Source organism: Engraulis encrasicolus, chromosome 4 (assembly GCF_034702125.1).
Source record: "Engraulis encrasicolus isolate BLACKSEA-1 chromosome 4, IST_EnEncr_1.0, whole genome shotgun sequence".
Classification (NCBI taxonomy): Eukaryota; Metazoa; Chordata; class Actinopteri; order Clupeiformes; family Engraulidae; genus Engraulis; species Engraulis encrasicolus.
The window spans coordinates 7206858-7229251 of NC_085860.1; the positions used below are offsets into that span (position 1 = coordinate 7206858).

At 43.3% G+C, this 22394-nt stretch overlaps 1 protein-coding gene across 1 annotated transcript; it reads left to right on the forward strand.

The window, feature by feature from the left end:
* The first annotated feature begins 294 nt into the window (after positions 1 to 294).
* On the forward strand, positions 295 to 21529 carry tmem86a (transmembrane protein 86A). Its single transcript, XM_063196604.1, has 3 exons — positions 295 to 473; positions 14331 to 14595; positions 14965 to 21529. Exons 1-3 carry the CDS (start codon positions 453 to 455, stop codon positions 15396 to 15398), a joined length of 720 nt encoding a protein of 239 aa, XP_063052674.1. The 5' UTR covers positions 295 to 452; the 3' UTR covers positions 15399 to 21529.
* Positions 21530 to 22394: the final 865 nt, after the last annotated feature.

Consider the following 22394-nt stretch of genomic DNA (forward strand, 5'->3'; position numbering starts at 1 on the left):
GGTTTGATGTGTGTTATCTCTGCATTGCGTTAACGAAATTATCACCACAACAGTAGGAAATTTGGAACGTTAAAGGACCTTAAGTGAGGTTGGTTGATAAACACAAACCATCTGTGTTTACAATTGTGTTCCTTTGCTGGGTATAAACTCCTCCCACAAAGGGGCTCATCCCCCTTCATAGCTCTTAAAGACCTTTGATTGGACAGAGGTGTGATCAGCATCCTATCAGTGTTTTGATTAGAATCTCCTCCCACAAATACAGCTGCTTTGTCCCTCCTCTCTGATGATGGCCTGCCCCAAACAAGGGGCACAAAAACAATTCGGGATACAAAGACTTGTGCACGGGCAGATTGCTGCTGGTATCCCTGAAATTACACCGTGATCTGCTTACACGTTCGGCCTTTGATCATCATTATACATACAGAATCAAACACGCCTTGGCAGTTACAGACATGGTTTCGCCTGTCACTGTGGTAAGCTCATTTTACTTGATACGCAATCAAAAACTTGTGTGGAGCTGTCATTTGAGAACCGCAACCTATTTTGACAAAGACGTCGTCGGGATCTGGGAAGATAAATACACGAGTGAGCTATAGGCTACTTTGCATAGGCAAGCTTGTATGTAAAAGCCATCCTCCATTGCTTTTTGTTTAGCTGTAGAGATATTGGGTAGCTTAACGCTGAATGTTTTACCCTTGCCAAAGCGGTTCTCTGTGGATCGTATTTGTTGCAAACCAGTGACCGAAAACGGTCTCTGTCCAAAGCTATGGGCACGTGATGAATAGGAAGCTTTTGTCAAACAGTTGAATTTGCTGGCGATGGAATGAAAAGACTAAGAGATCATGTGCTTTTTTTCCTCCCACACATAATACAATCTATGACATAGCTAGTGTGCTTAGCTGCATCAGCCTGTGAGTGACTGTTTTTCAAGACACTTTTTTTCATAGGCTTATATCAGCTATAGAATTAGGTAGCCTACCTGATGTTTCTTTTCACGGGCTTGACTCCTTTTGCAAATTAACTGGGCAGGTTTAGATGCAGGGTACTGCAAAGCTTTTCATCACTTCACAAATTAATACATAGAATAAATAATAAATCTTCTACCATGTATACCAGAGTAGTCAAGATGACGTGGGTGTGTGTGTGTGTGTGTGTGTGGGGGGGGGGGTGACAGTGTGTAATTACATAATTATAACCAACTGATTATTTAATTAAAACATTAGGCCTAATTGAAATACTTTAGGCCTGCATGTGGCCTTCTTTAATCACTTGTTTGGTGTTTCACATAGTTTTCTCACCCTCTTGCAGCCATGTGCCCTCTCTGTTCCATCTGGTCTAGTTAGCCTTGTGGCTATGGGGCTATGCCAAGAAATGTGATTTGAATGTGAAACATTTGAAAGCCATGAAGAGAAGACGTGGACAGTGCGTTCCAGGGGGAAGAATAAGGAAGCTCCTGGGGAAAAGAAAACTATTATAGTTACACCATTCTCTCCCCGTGCGCTGAGAAAAACACATGACTACGATGGAAACAGACACCCTTGTCATCCAACACCTCTGGGAAATATTGCTTTTAGCCAGGCTGGATGGGTTGAATGTGCTGAAGGTTGTTAGTTCAGATTAATAATTCAGTTAGATTGACTGCTGGGAGTGAGAGCTTTGGTGAAGGTCCAGGGCATATCAGACCTTATTAAACGGACTATTCAAACATTTTTACACATGGTGATATTTTTGTGATGACACAGCATGTGATAATACTACAGTTAATATTATTATATTCTTGTTATGACATTCATTTATTACATTTTTTATATTACAACTGCATATGACTTCAAAAGGGGCTCCTTGGAGTTTGTGCACGTACGTAGATGAGACATGGTATGAAATGACCTAGGCCATTCCCTCTTCATTAAACACACTGCTCCTCCAAACTTAATGCACAGAGGGCAGTATTCAGTAGTAGGCCTATTTTCAACCCCTGAACGACTGAAATCATTATGGAAACATCCCAAGCTTGAGGGGGGGGGGGCACTATTTAGTTGTCCTCTAATGTGCTAAGACACATGGTCCATGTTATAAGTTTGTTATTACCAGCGTTGAAGGCAGCCATGGCCTAATGGTTAAGGAGATGGACTGGAGATCAAAGGGTTGCAGCCTCCACTGCTTACTGCACTTCATGGCTGGGTTGCCCTTGAGCGAGACACCTTAACCCCATACTGCTCCAGGGACTGCATTGACCAAGTCGTAATGTTGATTAATGTTGTAATAGTGTAGTACTACAGTAAATCATTTTCAACCAACAGTCAAGTCTCCCATTGGCAGAACAGTGTGCATTATATAATAAGGCCTCAGGTGTGTGTGTGTGTGTGTGTGTGTGTGTGTGTGTGTGCGTGCGTGCGTGCGTGCGTGCGTGCGTGCGTGTGTGTGTGTGTGTGCGCGTGTGCGTGTGTGTGTGTGTGTGTGTGTGTGTGTGTGTGTGTGTGTGTGTGTGCATGAGTGCGTGTGCAGTAGTAACTTCAGGGCCTAGTGCTTGCCCCACAGGCCTGGGGGTGGGGGGGGTGGGTGTTGCTCTAGGTAGTGGTTCACAGCTGTCCTCCTGGCCCACGTTTAGAAGAAGTTGCCCAGATGCTCTGGAGAAGAAGGAGGAGGGGGGCAGGGCTGGCTGTATCCAATGACACTCTTCCAGATCAAAGCTGATGTGCTTGCACTTTCTCAGTGTCAGTGTCATTCAGTCAATTCAAGTCAATTCAATCCATACATTTCAATTCAATTGGTAGTTTATTAGCATGGATATACACATTGCCAATTCCAAATATGACAGTAATATGACTTGATAATAACTTGGTGAATACTTGGGAAATTAACGATAAATGAAAAGACACGTCACCTACTGCATGTAAATAATAATGCAAAGGTAGTATTAGTATTAACCTTCCTCTCTCTCTCTCTCTCTCTCTCTCTCTCTCTCTCTCTCTCTCTCTCTCTCTCTCTCTCTCTCTCTCTCTGTCTCTCACCAACAACCCCTCTAACCCACATACTCTCCTCCTCATCACAGACCCTTTGCCTGTCTTCTCATATGCTCTCCTATCTCAGCATGCTCATGAGCTTCTCTTATCACTTTTTGTGGTGTTAACATGCACAGTTTTTTTCCACCCTGCGAGGTCATCTGAGCATGTCTCCACTTGACGATAGTGATTATATAGCTCTGTCACTTCAGGAAGGAGTAGAGGTTGTTTTCTCCCTGTGATGGGAGCATTTAATTTGCAGACATTTTTGAGGTCAGCCAAGTATCTCTTGAACGTGAACCCACACTGTGTGACTGCCCTCTGGGGCTTTGTTTTGTGCAACGGAAGGCTCTGGGTGCTGGGCCAGGCACTCAATGCACCCCATTCGACCACCACGAAACACACACACACACACACACACACACACGCACACGCACACGCACACCACTAATAACAACATGCTCACCTGATTAGAGGCCCTAGAACACTGGACTGTTTCTGATGAGTCAGACTGTAATGTAAAAAACTTCCCTGTGGAGTTACAACTAACTGACGCTAACTCACTCTTTTCCGTAACCTTCTCTCCTTCCCTCTTGCACTGTCTGTCTGTCTGTCTGACTCTCTTTCTCTCTCTCTCTCTCTCTCTCTCTCTCTCTCTCTCTCTCTCTCTCTCTCTCTCTCTCTCTAATGGGAAGGGAAAGAGGAACTGAGAGCAAATCGGTGTCTCTCCTTTTTTTCCATGTCATCATAAAAAAAACGGAACAACCTGAATAAAGAGCAGAATAGTGAATTAGATAATTGTATGCACTTGAAACTTTTGCAATCTTTGATAGCTGAATGACTTGCACCACCGTCACTACTAAGGGTTTCTCCCTATACGTCATAGTTAAGACAGTTACCTTGACTAATAATTCCAGAACTTTTCCCACACTAAGTCCCATTAAAAAGGTACGTTTTGTATTGTAAATGTAGTTTGTCTTTACAATGGTGATAATGATGTCACATTGTCACGGATACCCTCGGATCCCCCCTATCATGCACGTTGACTAATAAATTGGCTGTATGGGAAACACTGCTATTAGTAATGCAAAACTGAAATATAGCTGCAAGCAGCAATGCGGGGCCAAGCAGTAAACTTGCCAGAGCCGCCACGGCAACAGAAGGAACTGCAGCGCCCCCTTTGGTCCAAATCTCGCCAATGTTGGTGTGCATTCCTTGGACGAGAGTGTGATCACGTAAACCAAGTTTAGTTTGAATCCGTTGAAGAGCTGCCGAGATATGAGCTCACTTCCTGTTACCTGTTGGTGGCGCTAGAGAGCTTGGGGTCTGGATTTTTTTGTGGGAGGTCATGGGATGGACTAGAATGTGTGCAAAAAATCCTAACAGAAATTGACTAACGGTTGCTGAGCTATGACCTCACTTCCTGTTTTGCCACCTTTATGACAATTTTGATTGGCTGTCACCGGCAAACGACAAGAGGTGTTCAAAATTATTTCCTCTCCCTCTCCCTCCCTCCCTCCCTTCTTCCCTCTCTGTCCCTCTCCCTCTCCCTCTCCCTCTCCCCTCCCCCCTCCCTCTCCCTCTCCCTCTCCCTCTGTCTGTCTGTGTGTGTGTGAGGAGGGGGTGGGTGGTGGGGTGCAGGGGCTGGGGCAGTGGGGCTTGACCCCCTGCCGGGAATGGTGTCAGTGAACGTGCGCAAGGGGAGCAGAGGAGACAGAGAGATGACAAAAAATCCCTCCATTCTTTCAACAATTTTGAATGGCTGTTGTGAGCTGATAATTCTTTCAATCGTTACGAAAATCCATACCTGGCTGCAACATGGTGTGAAGATGACCTGCTTACCAATATTTTGAAAATTGGGAGTACAGTTCAAAAGATACAGGCAAAAATGTAGCTAAAAATTTGACCTGCTGGTGGCGCTACAGAGTTTGAGCTGGGGAATTGATTTTTTTTGTGGTAGGTCATGGGATGGACTACTATATGTGTACAAAATCCCTGCCCAATTCGACAAACAGTTGCTGAGATATGACCTCACTTCCTGTTTCGCCACGTTTACGTCAATTTTGATTGGCTCTCACGGCTAAACGATAAAAGATATCCAATATTCCTGAAGACCCCATGTGTAGCTCAGTCCAGAGATACTATATACCGAAATTCGGGTGAATTGGTCAAAAATTGCGGGAAAATTAACATTTTTATTGAATTTTACAAAATTCAAAATGGCGGGAAAACTATCCTGGCGGAAAATGACGTCATATGGTGCGTTGGATTCGTCTTGACTCAAGGATTCCAGGGACACCAAGTTTATGAAAATTGGCCCAGCGGTTCAAAAGTTACAAGCAGAAATGTACCTGCAACTTTGACCTGCTGGTGGCGCTAGAGCGTTGGGGCGGGGGTCCTATAAATTGCTGTGGGTAATGCTGAGACTGCCCCGAATGTGTGTGCCAATTTACAGCATTTTCCTGCCTACGGTTCTATGGGCTGCCATAGACTTGCAGAGGGATAGGAATGGTGACTAGAGAATAATAATAATTAAAGCTGCAAGCAGCCTTGGCGGGCCCTCGCACCTGCGCCCCGGGGGGCATGGCACATCACCCTGCCCTAATACACCCCTACCTGTGAAAAATGGATGAAGCGTAACCATTTTCTGACAAATATGAGGAAGGTGAAGGCGTCATTGACGTAGCACTGCTGTCTTGTCCACTTCCCCTCTTGGTATCCCTTTGCATTACCATTTCAATCATATAGACGCATGTAAGATGTTTTAATTTCCACATTTATAGCAATTCATTTGCCTAAAACATGGTGGCACGGCACCTGGTAGCCACTGCAATCATATATATGCCAGCTACGGACAGGTCTCTGCAGGGGGTTCTATTGAGTCTGACATTTTTGGATTTGTAAATGCACCATACTGAACAACAATGCCATGTAAGTTTTACAAGCAGAAATGGGGACCTGGAAGTTCTTGTGGGAAGTCATGGGACAATGAGAATGTGTGTGACAATTCACAAAAGATTCTTACTATGGGTTGCTGAGATATGACTTCACTTCCTGTTTGGGGGTGTTAGGAGGATTTTGATTGGCTGTCATGGCCAAACCGTAAAATATGTAATAAAACCCTTTTACAAATCTCTTCAGAGTGCTCCTGAAATCATATGTATCAAGTTTTGAGAACATCAGACCAAATTTGAAGGATTAGGAGCATGTTATCGATTTTCACCAAATCCAAAATGGCGGACATTCTGAAAATTCGGGTATAATGTCATGGGGTTCGTTGGATTCGTCTTGGCCCAAGGATTTCAACGCTACCACTAAATTTAAAATTGAGCATGCGGTTCAAAAGTTACAGGCAGAAATGTAGCTAAAACTTTGGCCTGCTGTTGGGTGGTGACTTTGAACTTTGAACTGCTGGTGGCGCTAGAGTGTTTGAGCTAGCGACCTGATATTTCTTGTGGGGGGTCATGGCATGGTCGAGGATGTCTGTTACAATTTACAGATGGTTCTGACCATGGGTTCCCAAGATATGACGTCACTTCCTGTATAGCGACTTAATCCAAAATGGCGGACATTCTATAATGGCGGATATGATGTCATAGGGTTCGTTGGATTCGTATTGGCCCAAGGATTTCAACGCTACCCCTGGATTTAAAATTGAGCGTGCGGTTCAAAAGTTACAGCAATAAATGTAGCTAAAACTTTGACCTGCTGGTGGCGCTAGAGAGTTTGAGCTAGCGACCTGAATTTTTTTGTGGTCGGTCATGGTATTGACGGAAATGTCTGTGATAATTTACAGAACATTGTGACGATGGGTTCCCAAGATCTGACCTCACTTCCTGTTTGGCGAGTTTTAGGCGAGTTTTAGGCCATTTTTGATTGGCTGTCACGGCTAAACGATAAAAGATATCCAATATTCCTTGAGACCCTATGTGTAGCTCAGTCAAGAGATACTTTATACCAAGTTTCGGGCTAATTGGTCAAACATTGCGGGAAAAATAGCGTTTTTATTGATTTTCACAAAATTCAAAATGGCGGGAAAACTATCCTAGCGGACAATGACGTCATAGGGTGCGTTGGATTCGTCTTGGCCCAAGGATTCCCGTGATACTAAGTACTTTAAAATTGGCCCAGCGGTTCAAGAGTTACAAGCAGAAATGTACCTGAAACTTTGGCCTGCTGGTGGCGCTAGAGGGTTGGGGGTGAGGACCTAAAAATTTGGTTCTGAGTAGCGGTCGGCATGTCCAACCACTTTGCAAAAGGGCGTACCACCAAATGCTTCTCAGACGAAATGCTAGACCAGAACAATGTGAATATCCGATCAAATTTGAAGGATGAGGATCATTTTATTGATTTTCACTAAATCCAAAATGACGGACATTCTGAAACTACGGATACGATGTCATAGGGTGCGTTGGATTCGTCTTGGCCCAAGGATTTCAACGGTACCGCCAGATTGAAAATTGAGCGTGCGGTTCAAAAGGTACTGGCAGATTTGTATGTAAAACTTTGACCAGCTGGTGGCGCTAGAGAGCTTGAGCTAGCGACCTGATTTTTTTTGTGGTGGGTCATGGTATGGACAGAAATGTCTGTGACAATTTAGAGAACATTGTGGCGATGGGTTCCCAAGATATGACTTCACTTCCTGTTTGGCGAGTTTTAGGCGAGTTTTAGGCCGTTTTTGATTGGCTGTCACGGCTAAACGATAAAAGATATCCAATATTCCTTGAGACCCTATGTGTAGCTCAGTCAAGAGATACTTTATACCAAGTCTCGGGCGAATTGGTCAAAAATTGCGGAAAAAATAGCGTTTTTATTGATTTTCACAAAATTCAAAATGGCGGGAAAACTATCCAGGCGGAAAATGACGTCATTGGGTGCGTTGGATTCGTCTCGGCCCAAGGATTCCAGGGATACCAAGTTTTTGAAAATTGGCCCAGGGGTTCAAAAGTTACAAGCAGAAATGTTCCTGAAATTTTGGCCTGCTGGTGGCGCTAGAGGGTTGGGAGTGAGGACCTATCAATCCGGTTCTGAGTAGCGGCGCACATTTCCGACCACCGTGCCAAATTGCGTCCCACCAAATGCTTCTCAGACAAAATGGCGGACCCGAACAACGAGCAAAAAGAAGAAAAAAAATAATAATAATAATAATTAAAGCTGCGAGCAGCCTTGGCGGGCCCTCGCACCTACGGCCCAGGGGGCATGGCACATCGCCCTGCCCTAATACACCCCTACCTGTGAAAAACGGATGAAGTGTAACAATTTTCTGACAGGTATGAGGAAGGAAAAGGCGTCATTGTCTTAGCACTGCTATCTTGTCCACTTCCCCTGTTTGTATCCCTTTGCATTGCCATTTCCACATCATATAGAATTTCCACATTAATTTCCACATTTATAGTCATTCATTCGCCTAAAATATGGTGACACGGCACCTGGTAGCCACTGCAATCACGTATATGCCAGCTTCAGACAGGTCTCTGCAGGGGGTCTATTGAGTCTGACATTTTTGGATTTGTAAATGCACCATTCTGAACAACCATGCCATGTAAGTTTTACAAGCAGAAATGGGGACCTGGAAGTTCTTGTGGGAAGTCATGGGACAATGAGAATGTGTGTGAAAATTCACAAAAGATTCTTACTATGGGTTGCTGAGATATGACTTCACTTCCTGTTTGGGGTGCTAGGAGGATTTTGATTGGCTGTCATGGCCAAACCGTAAAAGATGTAATAAAACCCTTTTACAAATCTCTTCAGAGTGCTCCTGAAATCTTATGTATCAAGTTTTGTGAAAATCAGACCAAATTTGAAGGATTAAGAGCACGTTATCGATTTTCATTCTGAAAATGCAGGTATGATGTCATAGGGTCCGTTGGATTCGTCTTGGCCCAAGGATTTCAACGCTACCACCAGATTTAAAATTGAGCATGCAATTCAAAAGTTACAGGCAGAAATGTACATAAAGCTTTGGTCTGCTGTTGGGTGGTGACTTTGAACTTTGAACTGCTGGTGGCGCTAGAGTGTTGAAGCTAGTTGATATTTCTTGTGGGGGGCCATGGGATCGTCAAGGATGTCTGTTACAATTTACAGATGGTTCTGACCATGGGTTCCCAAGATATGACGTCACTTCCTGTATGGCGACTTAATCCAAAATGGCGGACATTCTATAATGGTGGATATGATGTCATAGGGTTCGATGGATTCGTCTTGGCCCAAGGATTTCAACGGTACCACTAGATTTAAAATTGAGCGTGCGGTTCAAAAGTTACAGGCAGAAATGTAGCTAAAACTTTGACCTGCTGGTGGCGCTAGAGAGTTTGAGCTAGCGACTTGATTTTTTTTGAGGTGGGTCATGGTATAGATGGACATGTCTGTGACAATTTTCAGAAGATTGTGACAATGGATTCCCAAGATATGACTTCACTTCCTGTTTTGCAAGTTTTAGGCGACTTTGAGGCTATATTTAATTGGCTGTCACGGCTAAACGATAAAAGATATCCAATATTCCTTGAGACCCCATGTGTAGCTCAGTCCAGAGATACTATATACCAAGTTTCGGGCGAATTGGTCAAAAATTGCGGGAAAAATAGCATTTTTATTGATTTTCACAAAATTCAAAATGGCGGGAAAACTATCCTAGCGGACAATGACGTCATAGGGTGCGTTGAATTTGTCTTGGCCCAAGGATTCCCGTGATACCAAGTACTTTAAAATTGGCCCAGCGGTTCAAAAGTTACAAGCAGAAATGTACCTGAAACTTTGGCCTGCTGGTGGCGCTAGAGGGTTGGGGGTGGGGACCTAAAAATTTGGTTCTGAGTAGCGGTCGGCATGTCCAACCACTTTGCAAAAGGGCGTACCACCAAATGCTTCTCAGACAAAATGCTAGACCAGAACAATATGAATATCCGATCAAATTTGGAGGATGAGGGTCATTTTTATTGATTTTCACTGAATCCAAAATGACGAACATTCTGAATCTACGGATATGATGTCATAGGGTGCGTTGGATTCGTCTTGGCCCAAGGGATTCAACGGTACCGCCAGATTGAAAATTGAGCGTGCGGTTCAAAAGTTACTGGCAGATATGTGTTTAAAACTTTGACCAGCTGGTGGCGCTAGAGAGTTTGAACTATCGACCTGAATTTTTTTGTGGTGGGTCATGGTATGGACAGAAATGTCTGTGACAATTTAGAGAACATTGTGGCGATGGGTTCCCAAGATATGACTTCACTTCCTGTTTGGCAAATTTTAGGCGAGTTTGAGGCCGTTTTTGATTGGCTGTCATGGCTAAACGATAAAAGATATCCACTATTCCTTGAGACCCCATGTGTAGCTCAGGCAGGAGATACTTTATACCAAGTTTCGGGCGAATTGGTCAAAAATTGCGGGAAAAATAGCATTTTTATTGATTTTCACAAAATTCAAAATGGCGGGAAAACTATCCAGGCGGAAAATGACGTCATTGGGTGCGTTGGATTCGTCTCGGCCCAAGGATTCCAGGGATACCAAGTTTTTGAAAATTGGCCCAGCGGTTCAAAAGTTACAAGCAGAAATGTTCCTGAAATTTTGGCCTGCTGGTGGCGCTAGAGGGTTGGGAGTGAGGACCTATTAATCCGGTTCTGAGTAGCGGCGCACATTTCCGACCACCGTGCCAAATTGCGTCCCACCAAATGCTTCTCAGACAAAATGGCGGACCCGAACAACGAGCAAAAAGAAGAAAAAAAATAATAATAATAATAATAATTTATCGGAGAACAATAGGGCCTCGCACCCTCCGGTGCTCGGGCCCTAATAATTTAACGGAGAACAATAGGGCCTCGCGCCCTACGGTGCTCGGGCCCTAATAAATATAGCTGCAAGCAGCAATGCGGGGCCAAGCAGTAAACTTGCCAAAGTCGCCACGGCAACAGAAGGAACTGCAGCGCCCCCTTTGGCCCAAATCCCGCCAATGTTGGTGTGCATTCCTTTGAGGGGAGTGTGCTCACATGAACCAAGTTTATTTTGAATCCCTTAAAGGGCTGACAAATATAAGCTCACTTCCTGTTACCTGTTGGTGGCGCTAGAGAGTTTGAGCTGGGAATCTGGATTTTTTTTGTGGGAGGTCATGGGATTGACTAGTATGTGTGCAAAAAAATAGCTAAAAGAATCTGACAAACGGTTGCTGAGATATGACCTCACTTCCTGTTTTGCCACTTTTACGACAATTTTGATTGGCTGTCACCTCCAAACGATAAGAGGTATCAAAAATTCTTTGGATACCCTAATGCCTATCAGTCTGAAGATGATGTGTACCTTTTTGCTGGTCATTCTGACAAAAAATGTGTGACAAGTAGCATTTTATTGAATTTTACAAAATTCAAAATGGCGGAATTTCCCTTCTGCGTTTACATAACGTTACATAGTGCGTTGGATTCGGCTTGGCCCAAGGATTCTAGTGATAATAATATATTTTACATTGTGCACATGGTTTAAAAGCTACAGGCAAAAATGTAGCTAAAATTTTGACCTGTTGGTGGCGCTACAGAGTTTGAGCTGGGGGTCTGATTTTTTTTTCAGTAGGTCATAGGATGGACATCTATGTGTGTAAAACATCCTAGCCAAAACCGACAAAGGGTTGCTGAGATATGACATTACTTCCTGTTTTGCCACTTTTACAACAATTTTGATTGACTGTCACGGCTAAACGATAAAAGATATCTAATATTCCTTGAGACCCCATACAAAGCTAAGTACATATATACAATATGCCGACTTTCGGGCGAAATGGTCAAAAATTGCGGGGAAAATAGCCTTTTTAGTGAATTTTACAAAATTCAAAATGGCGGGAAAACTATCCAGACAGAAAATGACGTCATAGAGTGCGTTGGATTCGTCTTGGCCCAAGGATTCCAGGGATACCAAGTTTATGAAAATTGGCCCAGCGGTTCAAAAGTTACAAGCAGAAATGTACCTGCGACTTTCACCTGCTGGTGGCGCTAGAGTATTGGGGCTGGGGACCTATAACTCGCTGTGGGTAATGTTGATGCTGCCTCAAATATGTGTGCCAATTTACAGCATTTTTCTATGTATGGTTCTATGGGCTACCATAGACTTACAGTGAATTTTACAAAATTCAAAATGGCGGAATTTCCCTTCTGCGTTGACATAACTTCATATAGTGCGTTGAATTCGGCTTGGCCCAAGGATTCTAGTGATAATAATATATTTTACATTGTGCATATGGTTTAAAAGCTACAGGCAAAAATGTAGCTAAAGTTTTGACCTGATGGTGGCGCTACAGAGTTTAAGCTGGGGTTCTGATTTTTTTTGTGGTAGGTCATGGGATGGACTACTATGTGTGTAGAAAATCCCAACCTAATTCAACAAACGGTTGCTGAGATATGACCTCACTTCCTGTTTCACCACTTTTACGACAATTTTGATTGGCCGTCACGGCAAAACAATATAAGATATCCAATATTCCTTGAGACCCCATGTGTAGCTTCGTCTAGAGATACTATTTACCGAATTTCGGGCGAAATGGTCAAAAATTGCGGGGAAAATAGCATTTTTGTTGAATTTTACAAAATTCAAAATGGCGGGAAAACTATCCAGGCGGAAAATGACGTCATAGGGTGTATTGGATTCGTCTCGGCCCAAGGATTCCAGGGAGTTTTTTTTTAATTGGCCCAGCGGTTCAAAAGTTACAAGCAGAAATGTACCTGCAACTTTGACCTGCTGGTGGCGCTAGAGTGTTGGGACTGGGGACCTATAAATCGCTGTGGGTGATGCTGAGTCTGCCCCGAATGTGTGTGCCAATTTACAGCATTTTCCTACCTACGGTTCTATGGGCTGCCATAGACTTGCTAAGGAGAATAAAGGTGACATAATAATAATCGTAAGAATACCAGCTAACACTATAGGGGCCTTCGCCAGCTTCGCTGCTTGGCCCCTAATGAAGAAAACCTACTAACTCTATAGGGGCCTTCGCCAGCTTCGCTGCTTGGCCCCTAATAAAACAAGCTTTCCTGTGTGCAATGTTGACCTGACCCTGTGGTTGACTCAAAAGAAGAACTTGCTAATTGCAGTGAAAAAATGCCCCAGTCAGTTCCTCAGTTCCGCTTTTACAATTTGACCTCACATATACATATAAATCCCACTTTCTTGTCTAGAAACTGCTTGTTAGCATGAGAGACTCACTAACTTACTAAAGCCCTCTCCTGAAGACCACAGACATGTCTGGCCTGCAAATGATTGAAAGTATCCAGTGTACCTGCTTAGTCATCCATGTAGAGATCTGAAAATCATTTATGTGGTGTTGGGTATGCTACCCAAACACTGCCCCTGATGGCTACTAATTGGCGGTGTCTTTGTTTTTTTCAATGAATGACCACGTTGTGGTGAATACAGAGTGAATATTATACAGGTGTTGCTTTACACGGGTTTTTTTTACACGTATCAGGATAAATGTGGGGATTTTTTGTTGTCCTGTTTTAGGTGTGAACGCAACATGTGGAAAGCAACTTCATTGTAACGTGCGTTTTAGCCTCCGAAATGGGATATTTTTAAAGCCGGAAATAGCTTCTTAGATGTACAGTGCTTTGTCTCAGGTGTGACATAGTCAGTAAGTAAAGGAATACAGAAGAGGCTCGTATTGAGGAAATGACCAAACAAAAAGTCTTTTTGAAAAAAAAGAAACTGTTTGAGTGAAATGAAAAGAACAGCTCAACCATGAGGTTCTTGTTAGTGCTCACCAAAAGTTGATCGGCAGTTAATGATCCATCATAGTAGACCAAAAAGTAGGCAACAGTTTTGGTCTTGGACTGAGTGTGTCAAGTCTGTGTCATTTGCATATGCCTTGTGACTATGAGTGTCTCTATGAGTGCTGTGAGCTCATGGTTGGTCCTTAAGCAAGGAGAGACTATGGATCCTTCTATACTATGGAGGAGCACATCCAAAAATGTAAGGATGCAAGGAATTGTATTTGTTACATGCATAGAATCACAAAGTCAAACATACAATGACATTACCAATGGAGAAATAGAATAGATGGGTACATTTGAAACTCTATACACCTTTTGCTCACTTGCATCAACACTTGTATCTACCCAAAGGAGATGATAGAGTGCTTTTGGATATCTCTGTACTTGAACGGTTGTGTTGATTATAATCAAGTTTATTATTCAAAAGTATCCTGCACACCATCCATTTCACATGCCTCTGTAGTCACCTGAGGAAGCTCAGTATGACCATAACAGTGTAATAGATAGACGTATTCAGACAGGTGGAAAAACTATGTCAGTGATTTCATTCAATGTGATTATTTTCACCTCTTCACTGTCTGTGCCCTGCCAGGTGAAGTCGGAGGGCCCGAAGCTGGTGCCCTTCTTCAAGGCCACCTGCGTGTACTTTGTCCTATGGCTGCCCACCTCCAGCCCTTCCTGGTTCAGCGCACTCATCAAGTGCCTGCCCATCTTCTGCCTGTGGATCTTCATGCTGGCGCACGGCTTCAGCTTCTTAGGTGCCCACTCCAGCGCCCGGAAGATCCTAGCCGGACTCATCTTCTCAGCCCTGGGTGATGCCTTCTTGATATGGCAGGAGCAAGGCTACTTTTGCCACGGTGAGTTTGAATCCAAACACATCTTTAACAAACAGATTAATTCATTGTTTAAATGATCCAAACTTTTATCCAAAGCAACTAACAAAAATAGACTAGGGTAGATGGTAGGACAACCAAGTTGCCAGATGTGTAGAAGACCAATGGCCATAACATGAACAATGACATAAAGCACCAGCTGGCTGACTGCAAGCGTTTCCCCTCTCTATGTAGGTTTTTTTCATGATGCCTTGGAAATTGTTTATTTATAGGGGTATATAGGGGTATTGATGAACAGTTGAATATGAAAATGTAATGCAAATGATCTAGCGTTCGTTGACTAACGTCCTCTCTCCTGTTGTGTCGTCTCTTCTGATGATCCCTTCACCTCAGGTCTTCTGATGTTTGCCGTCACGCACGTCCTCTACTCGTCCGCCTTCGGCATGAAGCCCCTGAACGTGTCGGCGGGGCTGGTGATCGGTGCCGTGTCGGGTCTGTCCTACCTCCTGCTCTACCCGTACCTGTCGGGTCCCTTCACCTACCTGGTGGGCGTCTACGTGGCACTAATCGGCTTCATGGGCTGGCGCGCCATCGCCGGCGTGCGGCTGGCCAACGACCTGTGGACCTGGACCAAGCTGTCGGCGTGCCTGGGCGCCGTGCTCTTCATAGTGTCCGACCTGACCATCGCCGTCAACAAGTTCTGCTTCCCCGTGCCGCACTCGCGCGCCATCATCATGGCCACCTACTACGCCGCGCAGATGCTCATCGCGCTCTCCGCCGTCGAGTGCCAGGACCACGCCGTGGACTTGGCCAGGAAACGAGCGTGAGATTATTGTCATTGTGATCAGTCTTTTTTTTTCAATACTTGCCCATCAATCTGGCACACTTGCCCTACTTTCTCCTGCCCATCAAGTGCCAGGATCACTCCAACGTGGCCAGGAAGCAGGTGTGAGGTAGTTTGCCCCACCTAAAACCTAACCACCCATCCACTTCCATTGTACTGTATTTTTTCAACCTGCCCCACCTCAACTCTGTAACACCATGTGACAATGACCTGGCACCCTGCCCTAAGAAACCTGGTGTCAAGTAGTAGGATGTTGATGTGGCCAGGAAATCAATGTGAAATTGATTACCCCCTTCCTTAAACCTAACCAGTCATACAGTTACATTATTATTTATTTAAACCTCCCCCACCTCAATGCTGCCCCCCCCCCCCCATTTTTAACGCAGTCTGGCACCCTGCCCTAAGGAAGTGACTCCTGGCCAGGAAAACAGTGAGTTTACCCCTTAACCCAACCGCCCAACCATTTCCATTATTATTTGACCTGCCCTGTCCAACCATGTCGGCATAATCTGGTGGCACCCTTTTGGAATGTCAAGCCTAATGGAGATTGACGTACACATTTTACCTGATATTTTGAGTGTTGCCCCAACCAAGGCCCACCCCGATGCTTAGAGTACTTTGCCCACTTGGTGTTCCTCTTGTTTATATCCGTGCCACTTTATAGCAGTGTTGGGTAGGATCCTGCTGGAAGAATGACAAAATTGCACTTTCTTTCAGTCTAAAAAATGGGCCCCATCCATATGCTTGAGTCCCATGTTTTTAGTGTGGTGTCTCAGTCAGGTCATGTTTGAGTTTAACCTTAGTGTGTGGTGGGTCCACAGGCTTGGGCCCTGGGGTCTATACTACATAGCTGGTTCAGTACATAGCTGGTGGAATAAACCAGGTTAAGTTAAGAGGTAAGTCATGTACTAGAAAAGCCTGGAGTCCTCATGTTCTTAAAGGTACATGCTTAAACTTTTCTTGTGAGATTTTTAGTTGTTTATTTCCAGAATCCATGCTACCCATTCACTAATGTTACCTTTTTCATGAATACTTACCACCACCATCAAATTCAAAGTATTCATTATGACTGGAAAAATTGTGCATACATGAAATGGGGGATTTTCTCCATGGTCCGCCATTTTGAATTTACAGAAATAGCCATTTTAGCTGCAAAGTTGACTGTACTTGGGCCATACTAGAAAATATATTTATTACTTAGTAAACTTTCATGAAAAGATCAAATTTGGCAATAAGCAACCCAATTTCAATGAGCAGCATAGTTGCAGTATCTTTTTTGATCATCTCCTGCACAGTGTACCTTTAAGAAAATGAGGACTCCAGGCTCTTCTATTAGATGTTTTACCTCTTAACTTAACCTGGTATACTCCTGAACCAGCTTTGTAGTATAGGCCCCTGATATGTGTCCTTATGGCTGCCGTTGAAAACATCACGATGAGGCCAGAAGCCTATGGATAGAAACGTTAGTCCATACAGTATACGCACAATCGCATGCAACACTCACACACATACACACACGCCAACACACATTCACAAAAACACGACACAAACGCACACACACACACTCCCCTTTAGAAGCAGTAGCAATGCAATTTATACAGTATGCTGGTGGAAGCATAGTATACTCATGTTTGTTATTTATGTCTCACCCATTTCATTGGCCTCCTTCTGCACATCCCAACCCCTCATTCCTTTTCTTCTATGTTTTTTTTATGACTTGCCAAGCACTCTACTCATGATCTTGTAATATGGAGAGGTCAAGAAGACAGAGAGAGAGAGAGAGAGAGAGAGAGAGAGAGAGAGAGAGAGAGAGAGAGAGAGAGAGAGAGAGAGAGAGAGAGAGAGAGAGAGAGAGAGAGAGAGAGAGAGAGGGGGAGAGAGAGAGAGAGATTGTCTTGGCATGGGTGAAAGGGAGACTGGAGGGAATAGTGATGGTTAGAAGGGTAGAATAGATAGAGCATTTTATTTTTAGGTCCCTTTGTATCTTTTAGGTTGCTGTTCTTATGTGACATGTTTGTTGCTAATGGGTGTGTGATTGTAAGTATGTTACTTGTGTGGATATTTGGAGTGTGAGTGTGTGTGTGTGTGTGTGTGTGTGTGTGTGTGTGAGTATTGCAGGGATTTTTAATTGATGGAGTTGAAATTAGATGAATGCACCCAGTTTTTTTAAATGCTGTAAGAAGGCCCCCCTCTTCCTTCGTCTTCGGTTGCCGTCTCTCCTTCGAGTGTTGCGCTGCTCAGCTGCTATTGCACACACATCTCCATTTCATTACGGCCAATCTGTCAATCATACTCATACTCATACTCATTTCACAGTGTCACTAGGCTACACTGGCTCTGATGCTGGAGAATATTCTAGATAGGTAAACATGCTGTCTGTTGTAGATAGGACCACAGGCTTGTCTGTTTTGTTTCTAACTCTCTAGAAAGTTTTAAATCTTGGCTGCCTTGTTTGGAACTTTAATGACAGAACCACTGACCTGCATCCCTGTGTCTATTACAAACAGAAACAGTGTTAGAGCATGGCGGTTTCTTTTCGCTTGGAAGCACACTTTTACTCTGTCCGCCCTCAACCACACACACAGAGTCTGAGCACACGCACACACACACACACACACACACACACACACACACACACACACACACACACACACACACACACACACACACACACACACACACACACACACACACACACACACGCACACACACACACACACACACACACACACATGGGAAAGAGGAAAATATATTTTTACCATATTGCTCACACCCACCAAGTGCAGGCTGGTGTTACAGTTTAGAAACTCAATGCAATTTTAATGGTATTAGCCACTCCTTCCTTCTTTACCAAAATGATATCAATGTTTCAATGCTCTTTGAATTGTATTACACAGCAGAAAACTGCCAGTGGCTGTGATTAGAAAACCAAAATGTTTCTAATGGTATTTGACTGAACGAGGACAAGTCAAAAAAAGTATTTATTATTATTTTTACTGTGTTCCCCTACATGTGTGTTTGTATGTTTGTATGTATTTGGCTGGCAGGTCAGCGCCAACTCAGGTGATTCCTCAGCCTCTCCCGATGGACGTTTGCGTAGTTACTCTGAACCCTGACAGTAGACAGCTGGGTAAATGTTCCTTTTTGTTGTGCGTAATATGCCTTTAATAGTTGAACTTACACATACAGCCTGAGCCATTATACAGTATGAGTTTGCCATTTTACTCCTAGACACGTACAAAAACACACAGATGAGATATCCAAGTGACTCGACCCATTGCAATTAACAGTAGACTGTCATAGTCATTTCTTTCTTGCTTCATGTTTTATGTATTCTAAAATGTGCATTTATGGACATAATCCTTCAGCTTTCAAATGTTGCATTCAGTGCCCAAGGTCGTTTTTACGACTGACTTGTTACCCTAAGCCACGCCAAGGGGATCACAAGACACACAACAAAAGGATGGATGAATAACATTGAACTGACACAGGACTGTTTGTGTATTCGGCTGGAACCAGGCGTCCGATCTGTCAACAAAACAGGTGTAAAGTGCACACAAACAGTAGCGCTACTCCAAACAGGCCGGTGGCCACGGGGGACGGGAAGAGGATATTATTAGCCTGACTTGTGCACAAACATGGCACACGAGGAGGGAAACGACTAGCTGCTCTGCTGTATTGTGTGTCTTTGAGAACTGACCCTTGACTGACTGACTTTTTACTTTCCTGTGTGAACCTGTTCTGTCTCTCTCTCTCTCTGTCTCTCTGTCTGTCTCTCTCTCTCTCTCTCTCTCTCTCTCTCTCTCTCTCTCTCTCTCTCTCTCTCTCTCTCTCTCTCTCTCTCTCTCTCTCTCGACACAAACTTTCCTCACAAAAAAGCTGCTTCACAATTGTGCCGACTGCACAGTTTCACAGCCCCCTTTGCCACAATCCTTCTGCTGAGACATCAGCAGAAAACGGATTTCTTTTCTTTTTTTCGCTGAGAGGGCTCAGTAGTCTGTCACATGTCTTGTCTTCTAAACGTGTCTGTCTTCCTGTACATGTTACGTATGTCCACAATGTCCAGAGTCAAAGCCAAGCAATTCTTCAGGTTTGTGTGCAGCATCTAGACACAATAGCATTTAGACACACACAATCTCGTCCACTATATCCAGCATTTAGTCAGACACAATCTCCTCCACAGCAGTCTCAATGTTATGCTGTTGCATTATGCTCCGTATTTCTATGCTGCACAGATGGATATGATGAGAGTGGAGAAAGTAATTATTAGATGATTTTTATGCAAGATGTTCAAGAAATATCACTGAGGTGCAGTGTCCCATGAGGTCACAGATGCAGATGTATTCGATTTTTGACTGTCAAGACACAAACTCAAACTGAACTTACCAGTATTGGATTTTAACACAGTATGTACAGGGTGATTCCTCCTCTTTCAAGTTTGCCTATGGCACTGAAGTAGGAGAAGCCTGATCATCTATGTCGACATCCTAAATATTTTTATAAAATAAAACAGGCTTTCCAGATGGTAAGAATCCAGTCTCTCGAAGGACTCCGTGCAATGCACAATAATAATCCCGTTGAGACATCTGTTGTTGCAAACTAATTTCCAAAGACCGAATGGAAATCTGCAATAGCAAGTTATGGGTCTAAAGATGGGTCATGCGGATGCATTAATGCGATCATGTAGACTGCTATCTATGTGGATATTAAATCGAACAGATGGAAGCTGTTCAAGGGATGACTCTTTTTTTTCTTTTCATATTTTTTAACCAGTTTAGTATTCCAGAGACCTATGTTTTCATAGCTTTAGAGAGACCACTAAATATATTATTTGGTGCAATTTAAGTGTTTTTTTAGTGTTATTGGTAGCTGATAACTGCGTAAAGGGCCTCATGTGGGCGTAGTAGTTTAGGCTTTGAATTATTTACAAGTCTAATGATCATGTTTCTTATCTCTTGTTTGCAGAAATTAAACCAAAACACAGCCCTTGCCCCCAAAGGCTAGATTCAAACCCATTGACAAAAGGGACTCCTTTGGTGTAACCGTTACCGTAGATGTGAAGGCTTATGCTATAGGCCAGATCCAAACAGGTGCTATAGTGCAGCACATCTGTGCCTGTCTATGGCATCAGTTGTGCAGTGTGGCATCAGTTGTGGAAGGGTCTGCAGGACAGAAGGCTGCGGGGAAAGAGGTTTGCTTATCGGGTCACTGGTCGCAGATGTCAGAGCACAGCGGAGGGAGTCACTGAGCGGTCTACAGTACCTAGTCACAGCTGTCAACACCCGGGTCGTGTTCTCTTTTGTGTGCACAACAAAGCGACCCCTGATGGATTCAAAAAAAGAGTTCACAGCCCTGTAAGCTTTGTGGAAGCCCCTGTCAATAGCCAGCTGGGTGGAGGATGGGAGGGAGGTTGGGTGTCTGAAATACAAAACTCCACCCACAGGTTACTGACAGCTCGCTCACAGACACGTGGAACACTCTTTTCCCTTTCAAAACAATGTTTTCTCTTTTTAACATAACTCAAAATGCTTGTTTGAGTTTTTGAAAGCAAGGTTTTAACAAAGGTCTCAGATGGATGAGCTGTGTATTCCTATTGTTTATTCAAATTTCTTTTTTTATTTACCTTTTTTTATTTTGTAGTTACATTTTCAGACATGGTGTTCTTGATAAATTCACAGTGCTGGGTCAAACCGACAATAGTTGACTAAAGGATGTATTGAAGTGTAAGAAGTTGAGAACTGAACGTTGATAATCATCTTATCAGTAAGTGATCTCCAGCTGTGACATTATTTCAATCAAATGCAAAACCACTTTTCTTGGATATTTTCCATTACAAAAAATAATGCTGAAGTTCTTACTTTTTTAAAGATACACTTGCTTTAATTTTCTTTTTCTCGAGAAAAAAATTCTTGTAGATGTTTTAGGTTACCAGTGAGACTGTTTTGGTGTTACGCCTTATTGTTATTGACGTCTGTTCTCTATTATCATGTAGACTTGAAGGACCATATTGTTCCTCTCCTGTAGTGAAACTGCTATGAATGTGATTAATCCAGACGAGAAATAAATGCAAGTACAATGCAATCTGATCTGGTTTCTCCTGTGGTTCATTTACTACAAAGTCAATTTACAACAAATGTGCTGACTAAATGAATGGTTTTTTGTTTTTTTTGTCTGTTTTGCATTTTAAATGTTGCTTTAACTCTTGTTTGTCCACTTACGAATTGTTTGTAAAACAACTTGATGCATTTTGGAAATGGAGTATGTCACTGACCACAGGTTTTGCGCCTGACCTCATTAACTGTTCTGTGTGACAGTGTTGGAGTTTTTGATCACAGTTTCTGGTGTCTGCTCTGTAGGGGGTGGAGGTTGAAATTAAAGTCGGGACAAATATTGAGCTGACTTCACTTTTAAGTGTGTTGAATGCCCAGCATTGTATTTTACACTTCAGCCCTGAGGAAGGTCAGTAGACCGAAAGCTTGGCCTATCATTAAAAAGAACACAAAGGGGATTTAAGTGTGCAGACATTTTTCTTTCAATTTTACACAGTTTTTGTTTATGTTTGGCACCTTTTAATCGAGAGTGCGGTGGCATCCGGTTATACACAGAACACTTCAGCACATTGAAATGAAATTATCGACAATTACCCCTGTGGTGACCTCAAGCTGAGAAAATAGAAATTGACAGAGTTAGTCAATAAAGCGATATCAAAAGGGGAGCCAGTAGAAGAGGATATCCACAAATATAAACATTCAAGTGGGATTCTGAAGTGTGTTCATATTGAGTAAAAAGGGCAAAACCTTGACTGAGTGAGGAAACTGTCACTACATATACACTAATAACAGCTCTGGACTTAACTGTGTGAGTGCGTGTGTACGTGTACGCTTGCATGCGTGCGTGTGTGTGTTAAATAAACTGGAGGACAGCCTGCCATAATCATCACTAGACCAACCCAAAGGTCCCAAGCCCTCTCTGTATCCGC